This window comes from Haliotis rubra, unplaced genomic scaffold, assembly GCF_003918875.1.
Source record: "Haliotis rubra isolate DU_JTF1 unplaced genomic scaffold, ASM391887v1 Scf482, whole genome shotgun sequence".
In the NCBI taxonomy this organism is placed as follows: domain Eukaryota; kingdom Metazoa; phylum Mollusca; class Gastropoda; order Lepetellida; family Haliotidae; genus Haliotis; species Haliotis rubra.
This window is the reverse complement of record NW_025767171.1, coordinates 544,368-560,371: the sequence shown is the minus strand read 5'-3', so window position 1 is coordinate 560,371 and position 16,004 is coordinate 544,368. Positions and strand designations below refer to the sequence as shown.

Here is a 16,004-nt window from a genome sequence, read left to right as displayed (position 1 = left end):
AGTGATCAACAGCATGAGCATCGGTCTACACAACTGGGATATGATGACATGTGTCAACCAAGTCAGCGAGCCTGATCACCCGATCCCGATAGTGACCTCTAACGGTAAGCATGGGTTACTGAAGATCAATTCTAACCGGGATCTAACATGGAGCAAGTCTGTCAGATGGGTTGCTATCTTATAGGGACATGGTCCCAAAAGCGACCTCAGCTCTATAAGTCTCAACCCTGATACTTTGACATAGGTTTACAGTAGTAATAGACCTAAAATCTTTTGTGGAACTGGACCAGTGTAGTCACATGCTATCCTTTAAATTTGCACATATGGTTTATATTCGTAACATATGAAAGCACAGCAAACAACTAAGGAATTTCATCCATATAACTTATCAGAAACAAACTACTGTCAATATCCCCAAACAGGATTAGGTCAGTTTAGAAAGAAATGCTGTAGAAACTAATATACCCTTATAAAATAATGTACTGTTTTATAATTTTATGGTAAAAAACATTTACACATAACATAAATAACAAAATTATCATTGGTAACATAACAGTAGAGGTTCTACTTAAGGAACATAATTTCAGTCAATAGGTATTTCTCAATACCTAAAAATCTCAAATGTATGTCATTTACCTAAACTAAATTAGCAGAGCATTTTTAGCAGCTCCTAAATAACATAATTCCTAAAAATCAAAGGAGATGCCATATCTTCAGGAAAGTAATGTGTCTTGTACTAACCTTGAGATCCCCAGAGATGTTGGCTCCAGCCAGGATTCCAGTGGCTGCTGGGAAGAATACAGAAAACACAGAAAAAAACTCCTGCCCCTCCCCAAATGCTGGCAGCATGTTCTCAATAAACAGATCAGCTGAAAAGAAAGCAATGTACTTGAGTTCAAAGGCTTGGAACATCCTCCACTGTCAACAAGATGTTACAGAAAGCTGTTACAACCAGACTGCTTTTACATGCATGCTGGAGTGTGTGTGAGTGAGTGAGCTTAATGCCGCACTCAGCAATATTCCAGCTACATGCATGCTGGAACAGGAAAGGACCAGTCAGTGCTCATTTCAGAACCTCTATGTCATTATTCTATGGATATATGCTGTAATTATTACTGGCATCAAGGATTTACATTTCTAGAAATTCGTTTTCATATATTTGTTTAGTTTAGCATTGTATTAAACGGATCTGTTTAAATATTTCTTTCTTATTTCTTATTTTTAGCACCATGGATTTACATTCCTAGAAATTCATTTTCATACATTTGTTTAGTATTGTATATAACTGGGTCTGTAATACATGTTTAATGAAAAACAGCAAGAAGAGAAGTGATTCAACTTACTGCTAAATCCCACAAATCCTTTGACTTTCTTGGTTTCTGTGGGAGGGATGATACAACCAACAACAAAATTTACTAGCCCGATCAACAAGACAGCTAACAATATCAGCTGGGCCTAAAAACAAATAAATGCAATTTACATAAATTTAATACAGTGAGTTAGTGAGTGAGTGAGTATGGTTTTTAGCGATATTCCAGCAATATTATGGTGGGGGACACCAGAAATGGGCTTCACAGATTAAATTTAATACAAATGTCTTAACTGACTATATGGAGTGAGTGGGCACTGTACGGATTGCAGAGTCAGCAATACCGCAACTGGATTAGAGCAGCCTATGTTGGATGACCATACCACATGACATCAGCTAGAGCAAGAATACATGGAACAACACATAAATAGCTGGATCACACATTTCAACAACCAATCCTCAGATTAATGGCCTCAGATCTTATGGCTCCTCTTTTTCTATCCAGGAATACATGCAGGAAGCTGTTCAGTAATAGAAAACAGTTTATTCAACTCATGAACACACAAGAAACCTTTTCATGAGTGGAAGAATAGATCTCTGTTGATGCAATTTTATAGCCAGTGAGTCTGCAGATTTTACCAATATTCCAGCAATATCATGTCAGGGGACTCTAGAAAGTGTTTTCACACATTATATACGTATTGCCTAAAAAAATGTTGTGGTTCCCGGCTTCTGATTACCCGTCCGACCCTTGAATTCTGGTGCCGATCCTATTTTTGTTAAGGCGGTATGAACAAAATAAGCTTTCAGATACCATTGTTTTTACCATCACCGAGGGACATTGGTCACTCTGATAGAGAAAGTTGACATGATTGCTGCAAGCTTGATTGAATAAACAATTGCACATTGATAAATGTGTTATTAGTTTGTACTTTTCTTTAAAAAAAATGTTATAAAAAAAATCCTACCTACCTACCCTAAATTTCAAAGAGGTGTAATCGGAACCACAACATTTTTTATTTTATTTTGCCTATCAGAAATCAAACCCAGGTCTTGGATGTAATGAGTGAAAGCTGTAACCACTAGGCTACCCCACCACCCTCAACCTCTGTGGTGATTCCATCAGATACAGACTCATGGTGACATGGTGTACAAGATTATGTAAAACTGGTTGTGGAATATTGGACCACATAGGCTACCTCTTGGCTCATCTTCCTAATATCTGTTACTGAGGAAAGCAAGGCCACATGGTAGAACTTTTCTATTCACCATGTTGACGACAAGAATGATGTCTGATCCATAGAAATCCATTCTAAATGCTGATGCAGCTCCAAGTTACATGTGTCACTCTTGTCTCAAACATCACAGGGGGCGATGGGATAGCCTGGTGGTCAAAGCGTTTGCTCATCATGCCGAAGACCTGGGTTCGATTCCGGACATAAATACAATGTGTGACGCCCATTTTTGAGTCACCCGCTGTGATATTGATGGAATATTGCTAAAAGCAGCGTAAAACCCAACTCACTCACTCACTCAAACGTCACAGAGCAACATAAAAAATATATAGGATTGCTATATTTCTTTTTTTCGTCTTTGTTGTTGTTGTTGTTGTTGATGACAGTCAACTAGGGGTGTCGCGATACGCGAATGTATCGATGCATCGATACATTTTTACTGACGATACGATACGCGATACATGCTTGAGTGTATCGATTCCTATTTTAAAACTTTATCGATTCAAATTTTTATGCTATATCCATCTCCTTTAAAGTCTTGATAGTAAAATTATACGAGACCGCCTCGATAAATAGATGTAGCTAGCTTTACTTTAAAAATAGGTTGGAAACTAACAGCTTTTGTGATTGCCTAGACTATTTTGATGGACCAATCAGCGCACGCGTACGTTGCCGGTAAGGTAATGCTATGAAAAGGCGCGAAAATTATGTATCGCGATACGCATCGTATCGTGACCTTAAAATCGTGATACGTATCGTATCGTGAGATTGGTGTATCGTGACACCCCTACAGTCAACCATATTCCAGTAATGTGAAGACAAATCAATGACTGACATATTGAGCAACAACCCCTTGTGTCAGGGCACAAGAGCTATCCACCCTGCTACCAAGCCTGTCCAGCCTATTCACTCAGTTCAGCATGTGTTGCTTGGGTTTAGAATCCCTATTCTGCTGCTGACTTAAAAACAAACAACAAAAAACAGTAGGCTGTTATACTCACCCTAGCTTCCCAGTCCATACCAATAATAGCAATGGCTAGGAGCAGAGATATTGTGATGAACCCAATTATTCGGATATCATTGGTTTCATCTATCATCAAGGCATTATTGTTCTGTAAACAAACATATATTGAATGGTATTTTGTCATTTTCAAAAATGGAAATATTTATGTTACTGATGATTACAAACCTATTAAAATGTAGAAACAACACTTTTGAACTATTATTTTAATACAGTGAATATATTTGAAGTTATTGCTTGCCCAACTAATAGAACGGTTAAAGTGAGTGAGTTTAGTTTTACACCGCACTCAGCAATATTCCAGCTATATGGCGGTTCAAACAGTTAAAGAAATATGCACATGTAACATAATATGCATTAATCCAAGCAGAATTTTATCAATCTAAATGTTAAATGAACCAAGATTCTCACCTTTAATACATCTCTAACAGTTTCTGCAAAGCCCACAACATACATTGCAATAGCAACAGCATTGGCTACTGAAAAGATGAGCCCAATAGCACCACCAAACTCGGCTCCCAAACTACGGGATATCATATAATATGCACCACCTGAAAAAAAAAAAAAGTTGACATTTTACTCCTGGAGTCACCAATATATTACAGTCAACATGATTTCTAATGCACTCTGAGAATACAACACAAATATAATTTGTGTAAAGAAGAAATTGCAACTTGTTTAAAATGACATGTGCCCTAACCAAGGGCTATCTTTGGGCACAATGAACTTATATTCATATCTAACACAATATTCCAACTATATATACTAAACGTCATTGAAAACGCACCACCTGTATTAGTTTGGATTTCGAAGAGCATAAATGAGCAATCGGTGTAAATTTTACATACTTTTGTAGTCCAATGATTGGTAAAAAAAAGAAACAAGAACCAATCCAGCAAAACAGTGAAGTTTTAATTCAGCTGACCATGAAAGATAGATGGAGTGAAATTGGAAAGTCAGTAACGTGTATGACCACCGTTAGCAGCAACACAAGCTGTGCAACATCTCCTCTCTGAATAATGTTTTGAGGCAATGCATTCCACTCTTGTTGCAAGTCATTCTCAAGTTCCACAAGGTTGTTGATCTGTGGGCGACGTGAGAGGCATTGGTCGATGTAATCCCACAAGTGTTCAATGGGAGACAAATCTGGTGACAATGCAGGCCATAGAAGTAGAGGAATGTTGTTGTTTGCCAGAAACTGTGTTGCAACACGTGCAGTGTGCGCTCAAGCATTGTCCTGCTTGAATGTGTGCAGATCTTGATATTGGTTAAAGAAAGAAGGGAACGACGTTGTTCTGAAGAATGGTGTCACAGTAGTAAAGGGCATTCACTCTGCCACGACAAACTACCAGAGCGGTTTTGTGATGATAACTGATCTCTCCCCACACCATAATGCTTCCTCCACCCCGCCGATCTGTTTGCACAACACAGTCCTGATGGTAACGTTGTCCCCCGTCAACGCCATACCCGTAGACGCCCGTCAGCATTTCGCAAGTGAAATCATGCCTTGTCGGAGAACACAACACCATGCCAACTTCGTACCAACCACAAACGATGCTGTTCAGCCCATCATCGGCGTTCACGGCGATGTCTATCAGTCAGGATGGGTCCACCATAAGGGCGTCGACACCGTAATTCTGCCACATGGAGACGGCGTCGGACGGTGTAAGCACTGGTCAAACCACATCGGCCTTGGACAGCGTTGGCGGTTCTGGCAGCTGGCAACGTGCGATCCCGAATATGGCGCCAAACAATGTCTCGATCTTGGCGAGGGGTGGTAACACGTGCCTGGCCAGGACGTTGGCGGTCCCTGGTGGTTCCTGTTTGTTGGTACCTGTTGGCAAGTCCTATGATGGTGGAATGATGGCAACCAAATCAGACTGCTCTTATGACAAACACAGGCCATCATGTGCATAACAGAATCACCTTCTACTCCAGCCAGTTCACACTGCTCTTATGACAAACACAGGCCATCATGTACATAACAGAATCACTTTCTACTCCAGCCATTTCAGACTGCTCTTATGACAAACACAGGCCATCATGTACATAACAGAATCACCTTCTACTCCAGCCAGTTCACACTGCTCTTATGACAAACCCAGGCCACCATGTGCATAACAGAATCACCTTCTACTCCAGCCAGTTCACACTGCTCTTATGACAAACCCAGGCCAACATGCATATGTGCATAACAGAATCACCTTCTACTCCAGCCAGTTCACACTGCTCTTGTGCATAACACAGGCCATCATCACCTTCTACTCCAGCCAGTTCACACTGCTCTTATGACAAACACAGGCCATCATGTGAATCACCTTCTACTCCAGCCAGTTTCACAGACAGAATCACCTTCTACTCCAGCCACACTGCTCTTATGACAAAACCCAGGCCATCATGTGCATAACAGAATCACCTTCTACTCCAGCCAGTTCACACTGCTCTTATGACAAACACAGGCCATCATGTGCATAACAGAATCACCTTCTACTCCAGTCATTTCACACTGCTCTTATGACAAACCCAGGCCAACATGTGCATAACAGAATCACCTTCTACTCCAGCCAGTTCACACTGCTCTTATGACAAACACAGGCCAACATGCATATGTGCATAACAGAATCACCTTCTACTCCAGCCAGTTCACACTGCTCTTATGACAAACACAGGCCATCATGTGCATAACAGAATCACCTTCTACTCCAGCCAGTTCACACTGCTCTTATGACAAACCCAGGCCAACATGTGCATAACAGAATCACCTTCTACTCCAGCCAGTTCACACTGCTCTTATGACAAACACAGGCCATCATGTGCATAACAGAATCACCTTCTACTCCAGCCAGTTCACACTGCTCTTATGACAAACACAGGCCACCATGTACATAACAGAATCACCTTCTACTCCAGCCAGTTCACACTGCTCTTATGACAAACACAAACCATCATGTGCATAACAGAATCACCTTCTACTCCAGCCAGTTCAGACTGCTCTTATGACAAACACAGGCCATCATGTGCATAACAGAATCACCTTCTACTCCAGCCAGTTCACACTGCTCTTATGACAAACCCAGGCCAACATGTGCATAACAGAATCACCTTCTACTCCAGCCAGTTCACACTGCTCTTATGACAAACCCAGGCCACCATGTGCATAACAGAATCACCTTCTACTCCAGCCAGTTCACACTGCTCTTATGACAAACACAGGCCATCATGTGCATAACAGAATCACCTTCTACTCCAGTCATTTCACACTGCTCTTATGACAAACCCAGGCCAACATGTGCATAACAGAATCACCTTCTACTCCAGCCAGTTCACACTGCTCTTATGACAAACACAGGCCATCATGTACATAACAAAATCACCTTCTACTCCAGACGTTTCAGACTGCTCTTATGACAAACACAGGCCATCATGTGCATAACAGAATCACCTTCTACTCCAGCCAGTTCACACTGCTCTTATGACAAACCCAGGCCAACATGCATATGTGCATAACAGAATCACCTTCTACTCCAGCCAGTTCACACTGCTCTTATGACAAACACAGGCCATCATGTGCATAACAGAATCACCTTCTACTCCAGCCAGTTCACACTGCTCTTATGACAAACACAGGCCAACATGTGCATAACAGAATCACCTTCTACTCCAGCCAGTTCACACTGCTCTTATGACAAACACAGGCCATCATGTGCATAACAGAATCACCTTCTACTCCAGCCAGTTCACACTGCTCTTATGACAAACACAGGCCACCATGTACATAACAGAATCACCTTCTACTCCAGCCAGTTCACACTGCTCTTATGACAAACACAAACCATCATGTGCATAACAGAATCACCTTCTACTCCAGCCATTTCAGACTGCTCTTATGACAAACACAGGCCATCATGTACATAACAGAATCACTTTCTACTCCCGCCATTTCAGACTGCTCTTATGACAAACACAGGCCATCATGTACATAACAGAATTACCTTCTACTCCAGCCAGTTCACACTGCTCTTATGACAAACCCAGGTCACTGGGAACCAACTCTACCCTGTGGATCCAATCCGGGCGTACCCAGGAATCTTATCATGAGTTTGCTAAAGTTTACCTTGCTTAAACTATCTTATACCATTTTAGCTTCAGCCAACTGTAACCAATATTAACAATGACCAGTAGGTTCCAGGGGTAATAATAATAACAAGTGTAGAAGTGAGCACAGCTCACATACCCCCAGCTTTCCACTTTGGGACATGGAAATGACTGATATTGATATATATATAATGTGACAAGGAGAACAGCAGCTCACAAGACTTTCTCCTTCACTCTACTAAACTTTATATACATGTTAGATAATAGTTTTGCCATGTACTGCTTACAGTAATAATTTATGGAAACATTATTTTTTTGTGTTTTCCGTGGAAAACCTGACATACAACTGAACTTGACTGTCTCATGTTGCACACAATGAAGTGGACGTAGATGAAGAATGTCACTGACTCTCATGTTGCACACAATGAGGTGGACATAGATGAAGAATGTCACTGACTCATGTTGCACACAATGAAGTGGACGTTGGTGAAGAATGTCACTGACATAGATGAAGAATGTCACTGACTCATGTTGCATGAGGTGGACGTAGATGAAGAATGTCACTGACTCATGTTGCACACAATAAGTGGACATAGATGAAGAATGTCACTGACTCATGTTGCACACAATAAGGTGGACATAGATGAAGAATGTCACTGACTCATGTTGCACACAATGAGGTGGACGTAGATGAAGAATGTCACTGACTCATGTTGCACACAATGAGGTGGACATAGATGAAGAATGTTGACTCATGTTGCACTCTCACTGTTGCACACATTTAAAAAATGTCACTTACTCATGTTGCACACAATGAGGTTGACGTTGGTGAAGAATGTTACGGACTCTCATGTTGCACACATTTAAAAAAAATAAAATAGCAAAAGCCACATCGATGGGTAATGATTAACATGTGTGTGAAGTTTGGTGAACATAGCATGTAAACTTTAAGAGATATGCTCCGGACAAAGTTTGGTGAACCTAGCATGTAAACTTTAAGAGATATGCTCCGGACAAAGTTTCGGGACAGAAGGACGGACGGACTTAGTAGCGGGGGGGTATAATAAGAGCATTTGTATAACGCTGACTTAAACCACAAGGGTAATGCTCAAAGCGCTGACAAGTCACACTTCATATGTACAAGAAAATGCATGTACAAAGATTTATGTACAAAGCCTTGAAAGAGGTGTGTTCCAAAGGGTAGCAGCTGCATGCTGAAAGATTTTCTGCAACATTGATTGCATGTAATTCAATCCCTTAAATTTTCAACTTTTAACACTGGTTATAACAAGAAGGCCTTGGAATTGATGGTTAGTTTCAAACACTGATAACTGATCTATCACCTGACATTTGAAGAATCTAAAGACAAAATTGAAATAAAACAGGTAATATCAAGTTTCATGGTCCTAGCTGCTGTTCTTATCCCAGCTTAAAAACTGATTGAAGTGCTTGTAGAGTTTGATGAAAACATTCAAAATGAATACTATTTGAAAAACTAGACAGGATTTGTAAATACCTTCCATCTTACCCAAAAAGGATATATATGTCATATTTCACATGGTGTAATGTGATAAGACTTCTGGCAATGTGAACAAAAGCTTTAAAGTAGTAAAATGACTTTTTGAATCATTGGAGACATGTTTGGTTTAGTGATGAATGACTTTTTCCTTCTTTGTACAGACGGAAGGCCTTTGTTTGGAACAACGTTATGGTCGAAACAGGAACTTGACAGGTTGGGTGGTGAGGTGGTAATGATGTGGGACGTCATCACCCATACCAGGCAATTAACGGTGGAATGTCACACCATGGCCATATGTCCTTCCCATTATGCAATAATTAAACATTAATTTTCAACACAACACCATATCAAAGTACTGCCATGGCCTTCAAGTGCTCCAGATCTAAACCCCATGGAACATTTATGAGATGCCCTTGACCAACAATTGCTATCATGTCAGCAACAGCCACAGAACCTCCAACTGCTGGCACAAGCCCAACAGGAAGAACATTCCCCAGACCACAATTCCCAATATGACTGGTTCCCTAGGGACAATGCCAAGCAGTTCTGGACTCTCATGGGGGCCATACAATATATTGACAACAGATGATTTTCACTCTGACATTCGATTGCTTCATGTGTGCCATGATGAACCTCAGTTAGTGATAATGACTTGTGCCAGATTTGAACAAATTTAAATGATCTCTTGATTATTTATATAATAGATAAGGTGTACATCTGAAAAACACTTTTGTGTTTCTGCATTTAGTATAGTATATTCAGTAAAGTTGAAACAAAGATGAATTATCTAGTCTTTAACATGTTTAGAAGTAAAATATCATATTTGTGATGACTGTGTTGTGTGTTCAAAGACTGATGTTGTATGGACAAATAGGGGTTAATCAGACTGAAATCTTATTTTTACATTAAAAAAGCACATGCATAAGTGCATGCTTTATCTAGCTTATTTGAGCTACAAATAGATTCATAAACTTTTTTTTTGATTAGAACCCTACATGTCTCTACAAGCATAGTGTATATTTTACCAAATAAACTGATTCTTATCATAGTCATGTGAAAGCAAAACCAAGATTTCAAACGCACACAAATTTCCAAGGTTACCTACTGAATACTTCATTATAATACATTTATTATCATACAGAAACAAGAGTCATGAGAAGATGATCAATCCCCTGGCCCCAATCAAGTCAAAAGAACAAATCATCTGATTGTTACTGTTAGTCCAGTTACAGTGATCTATCTAACTTGAGAGCATCCCGCTCTAATCTGTCTGTATGTATTCAAGAGTAGTAACTGAGCTATCAAACCAATATCATGGAATTGGTATTCCGACCTTTCAGTTTGCATGTCAGGTCTATTATAGCAAAGTGAGTAAGTGGATGTCACACAATAATTGAAATTCTACCAAGAATCAAGAGCTCCAGTTAAACATTTGATTGTGCATATCAAGGAAAACCAGTATTTCGGACAACATGCTCTGGAACACATCCCTGCGAGTTGAGTCAAATTTGTTGCCATATAAGAAACAAAGCTTATTAGCCCTTAACAGCAAAATGAACTACTTGACAACATGGTCTTTGTGTGTGCAAAGTTTGATGAAAGATAATACCTATATAGAGATAAGCTCCAGACCAACACATCACTTTACATCAACTCAATCTCCAACTTGCTGCCACAGAAATGAAAAAGGTAAAATTCTAAAAAGCCCTAAATCATGTAAATAGGAAAAGGCAACACTTGACAACCTGGACAACCAATTACTATACCAAACATAAATCTTGAATGCTCTTAGTAAACCATGAACTGGCAATTATTATTTCATCACAAGCAACTAAATATATTAAACCTTTCACTGTGGTTAGACAGGGTGATCCATTATAATCAATGGGATTCACTTAATCAATAGAGCGTTCAATGGTGAAGCTGGCTGGGGGTCTCTTAGCTCTTCCCTTCAGGCAAGTGACACTGCACCTAACCGCAACACTGAACACGTCAACAGACCATATTGTACTACATGAACTGCAAACATTAATAATCTCGTCTTATTACAGCATTTCGAAAGACAACATTCATAAATGAGTGTCTCTTCTTGCAGTAAAACATACTTGTAAAACGTTGACTTCATATTTTTAACAACACAGAACATACTTCATTATGAATAACTGAATACCTCCCTAAACTGTTTTGCATAATGGCAGCATAAATATTTGAAGGCTTTACACCAGGACAGTATATACAGTTCCTAGCTACAGAATGGATGTCTACAATGGATGCCCCAGAGGAATAGCTGTTTTTCTGCTCTTTCAACAGGAGCTGCACTAAGCAATATCTACAATGTTTCACAATGAGAACGTTTATCTTCTGTTCCAAGCTGTTGACTGATGATCACAATGTTTCACAATACACAGTTGATGCTTCTCAGGATCATCAAAATGTTTCACAATTGGACAGTTGACATTCTGTTCATAGCTGCTGATTGTGATGGCTACAATATTTCACATTTTGGCAATTAATCCTTTAAACTGGAATAAAGGTCTATTGTTCAATGATAGAAATCATTTAACAAGGGATGCGAGTAATGGTGAAGATATTAAGTGAGTAAGGTTTTACACTGCTTGTAGAGCAATATCATGGCAGGGGACACCTAAAATGCGCTTCATACAGTGTACCCATGTGGGGAATCAAACCTGGATCGTCGGCGTGACAAGCAAACACTTTAACCACTAGGCTTCTTCTCTCTCTCTCTCCCCCTACTAAAGGACCAGCAATAAAACAATGCCAAAGTATAGCTAGTCTCAAAACCAGCCAAGCAGGCTCCAGTGGCCAGAGCAGGCATCTGGTGATGTAGATAATGAAAATGACACCAGGTTTTTTAAGAATTGGGATAGCATGTCCAACACTACTGGTAGCTTCCACTACCGACACAGTTTGCTAATAAAATACAGCAGTGAGTGAGTGAGTGAGAGAGTGAGTGAGCTCTTACGCGGCTTTTAGCAATATTCAGGGTTCGATCTTTACGCTCGCCCGCAAGCCCGAGGTGAGTAAAAATTTAGTCAGGCGAATGGAAACAAACTTGCACTAGTCCAGCGGACTACTAGTTTTTTTTCACTGATTATTGATCAAGTACTGCAGTTGAGATCATCCATTTTCAACTCTCTCCACCAGACTAGTGAAGCCCGAGGTGAGTAAAAATTTAGTCAGGCGAATGGAAACAAACTTGCACTAGTCCGGTGGACTACTAGTTTTTTTTCAGTGATTATTCATCAAGTACTGCAGTTGAGATCATCCATTTTCGACTCTCTCCACCAGACTAGTGAATCCAATGTTGCAGAACTCAAAGATAACATCTACATCGTGTCAATTTATTCAAAACATCTTAGTGGTGCCTCGCTATACCTCTCGTTTTAGGTTGGAAAGAGCGTGCAAAACTGACAATTTTAGATATCCATTTCCGGAACCTTCCGTTCATTACAACTGGCCCCGATAGAGCATAACTATCTGATAAAGTACAGCCTCGCATTTCCCTGACTTATCCCTGACCAATTTGATTTTTCACTGATCAAAATTAGAAGAAAACAAGTAAAATTCGGCCTCCAAACTCCCCTACAGCCGACCTTTCCACCCATTTTACTTAAAGATCACATATACTCTAGGGGGGTACAAATACATAAATCACTAACTGGCATCGCTATAAATGAAACCCCGTCATTAAAACTACTCACTTCGGTCTTTAATTAACTTAAATCGACCTTTTTGACAACAGTGCACAATTCTCACCCGCAAACGATATGCCAACCAATCAGAGGGGGGCGTCTCTGTGACGTCATATGAGGACTGACTGACTGACTGAGTTTAGTTTTACGCCGCTTTTAGCAATATTCCAGCAATATCACGGCAGGGGACACCAGAAATGGGCTTAACACATTGTGCCCATGTGGGGAATCGAACCCAGGTCTTCGGCGTGACTGAGCCAACGCTTTAACCGCTAGGCTACCCCACCGCCCCGTCATATGAGGAATAGATATGAGGGCCGATGCAGAATTCATCTACATTTCAGGGGGTAAATTATCTTGTTTACAGGTTTGTATAAACCTGAAATCGTGACAATTGTTATGGAAAATGAAAGCTATATGTTCTCACAATCTACTGTCATTTAATTTTGTCTCCTGCTTTGCCTAGTTTCCGAGTTACAACTTGTTTTCATAGACGATTCTGTCAAAATCGCTTGGTGTCGTTAGGCCTTATTTGTATAATGACTGATCCAAATTGATCCTATTTCTGTGTTTTTTTACCTCAATATTTAATCATGTCATGTAAAACTCTGTTTGTATTCTCAAAACAGTGTCGGCCCATAAGTTTTCACATGCAATACAGCAATTAATACTCCCTTGTTGTAACCCGTGTTAGGTGGTATAAACCTACACATGTTATTTGTCATCATTCACTTGATGGTCAGTTATTGAATTTATAACAGGTATAATTAGTGGTAACACACTTAGATTACCCGACAAAGGTTCCCATTTGGCATTTCTTGTGTCTGGAGTAAATATTCAACATTATAAACATCGATCAAAGGATTAACCGATAACACGCTGATTAATTACTTTTATCTTACACAGCGGATTTGTCAAAAGGTAGTGTTTATGTATGTAGATTTACTAATCTATACTGAATACACTCTGTCGTAATGCGGTGTCTCGCGTAAAACAACGTCCTTCTTTCAAAGGATTAACCGGCAATACATTGATTGATTGCCCATTATTGGCTAACTAAATTACTGTTTTTAAAGAAAGGCGGACATTATGCAATTAGTTGCCAGGTGTGCTATCTTGGGTGACCAATGAGAATATACACCAATGTGAAATACCTGAAAAGATTGATCACTTTTTCGTATATTAAACTGTTAAAAGACAGACACATCACTTGGAACAGCTGCAGATGAATGGCATATCACTCGTTTTTGTGGATATTGATGGATACATTCCTCGAACAAGGTAATAGCCTGACATTGTTCCTATAACTTTAATCTGTTTTAATTTTAATATTTGCATTTTGTTTTTATTCATTTGTCGTAGCATTCAACAGAATCATTGTTTTTGCCGTGAAGAGAATTGTTTCTGTTTAGCGTAAACTTAGGAATGAAAGTCAAGGCATCTTCGTCACAAGTCTGACGTTACAATTTACAGATTAAGGGGTTCCACAGATTACTGGCATAAGGACACAGGAGTCTCTTTGATATTGAATGGTATAATACATTTTAATCTTGGGACACTTAACTCTGCAACTTTTGTCACAAGGGCAATGACAGGGCCAGCTTGACATTATGTTGCTATGACACTGGAGATGCATGATTTTGACATAACCAAACTCAAGAATCATGTTTTGAAGTTTTTACATCTCATAATATAATAGGTATGCCTTAAAGATATAACAAGCTTTCCACAAGTTTGAAAAAGGTCACTGTTTGATAATAATGCTAAAACAACACTATGTGAGGCTAAATCTCTATATCTCTCTCTACAGGGGCTGCTGGACAATATGGCACCACAGGAACCATGTGGAGACTTCCAGGGAACTTGGCGCCGCCCACACAGCATCTCTTGCATCATTATACACTGTTTCCAGAGATTACTACACATCAATAATTTACAGTGTAACTTCACCTCATAGCAGTAGAAACTCAATCTGGCACACTACCATACTACTTGCTTAATGAAATGTGATGTTGGATTCTCTTGGTCGGATCTCATCTTTCATGAAAATTCGCACTGATAAGAGACACCAGGGTTTTGTTAATTACATTTTTTATGCTGTTTGGGAAATCCTGGTCAAATCATGACACTTCTGGGATGAACTCAGTGTCAATATTGAGAAGAACTAAAGACTTTCACACTTCACAGAATAAATCGAATTGAGACAATAAAGTATTGGGATGTGATTCAAAGCACACAGTAGGTTCTGAGAGGAATGTCTTTCATGGGATTACACTATAGTACCGGAGAGAAGAGGCTCTACATCAATGGTGTCTTCCAACTGCTTCAAATAAGCATCTGTGAAACCATCTTGCAATCAGTAATTATTTTTAAGCCTACAAAACCTATTTAACATCAACCAAAACATAAAAGATGCCTGTTCATTTGTTTCTTTTTTCAAATTTCCTTAGACAATATACCCGTGAAGGTCTGGGATAGAATTGATCTTCAGTAAACCATGCTTGTCATAAGAGGCGAATAAGGGGATTGGGTGATCAGGCTCGCTGACTGGGTTGACACATGTCATCGTATCCCAATTGCGTAGATCGATGTTATATAGCTGGAATTTTGCTGAGTGCAGCGTAAAACTAAACTCACTCACTCCTTAGACAATATTCATAAATTGACCATACAAACATATATACATATACACAACAAAATAGATCAGAATATGTTTATTACCACGAAGACATCATCTCCATAGTCTATAGTAACCATGAATTCATTAAGCAAATGAAATTTGAAGTTGAAAAAAAAAACACACACAAATTTCCATTTCTGAGCAGTATTCGATGACTTGACCAACATGTCTGAACCTGTACGATCATTTTCAAAGGTTATTACAAGCCATTCTGAAGTTCTGCACTTTACAAGAACACATTGTATTATACCATTCAATATCACAGGAAAGAGTTTTAAAAAATTGAGAATATCTATGATGTTATCATGGTTGAGTCAGTAGAGCCTCAAATTATAAATGTCTCAATATGGTCTATCCAGCTGAGCTACAAATTGGAAATATACATGATGTCAACCTGGCCCCGATTTCTCGAAACAAACTTACGTCTGAGTT

At 39.5% G+C, this 16,004-nt stretch overlaps 1 protein-coding gene across 4 annotated transcripts in view; it reads right to left on the bottom strand.

Moving 5' to 3' along the window:
• Positions 1-16,004, bottom strand: part of LOC124291118 (solute carrier family 12 member 3-like) — a 69,653-nt gene that overhangs the window by 21,486 nt on the left and 32,163 nt on the right. For all 4 annotated transcript variants that reach the window (XM_046728017.1, XM_046728018.1, XM_046728019.1 and 1 more), the window contains exons 4-7: positions 3,977-4,116; positions 3,546-3,656; positions 1,344-1,455; positions 742-869 (exon numbers count right to left, since the gene is read on the bottom strand). In XM_046728017.1, the coding sequence (XP_046583973.1) occupies positions 742-869; positions 1,344-1,455; positions 3,546-3,656; positions 3,977-4,116 (491 nt within the window). The remainder of the gene's footprint in view (positions 1-741; positions 870-1,343; positions 1,456-3,545; positions 3,657-3,976; positions 4,117-16,004) is intronic.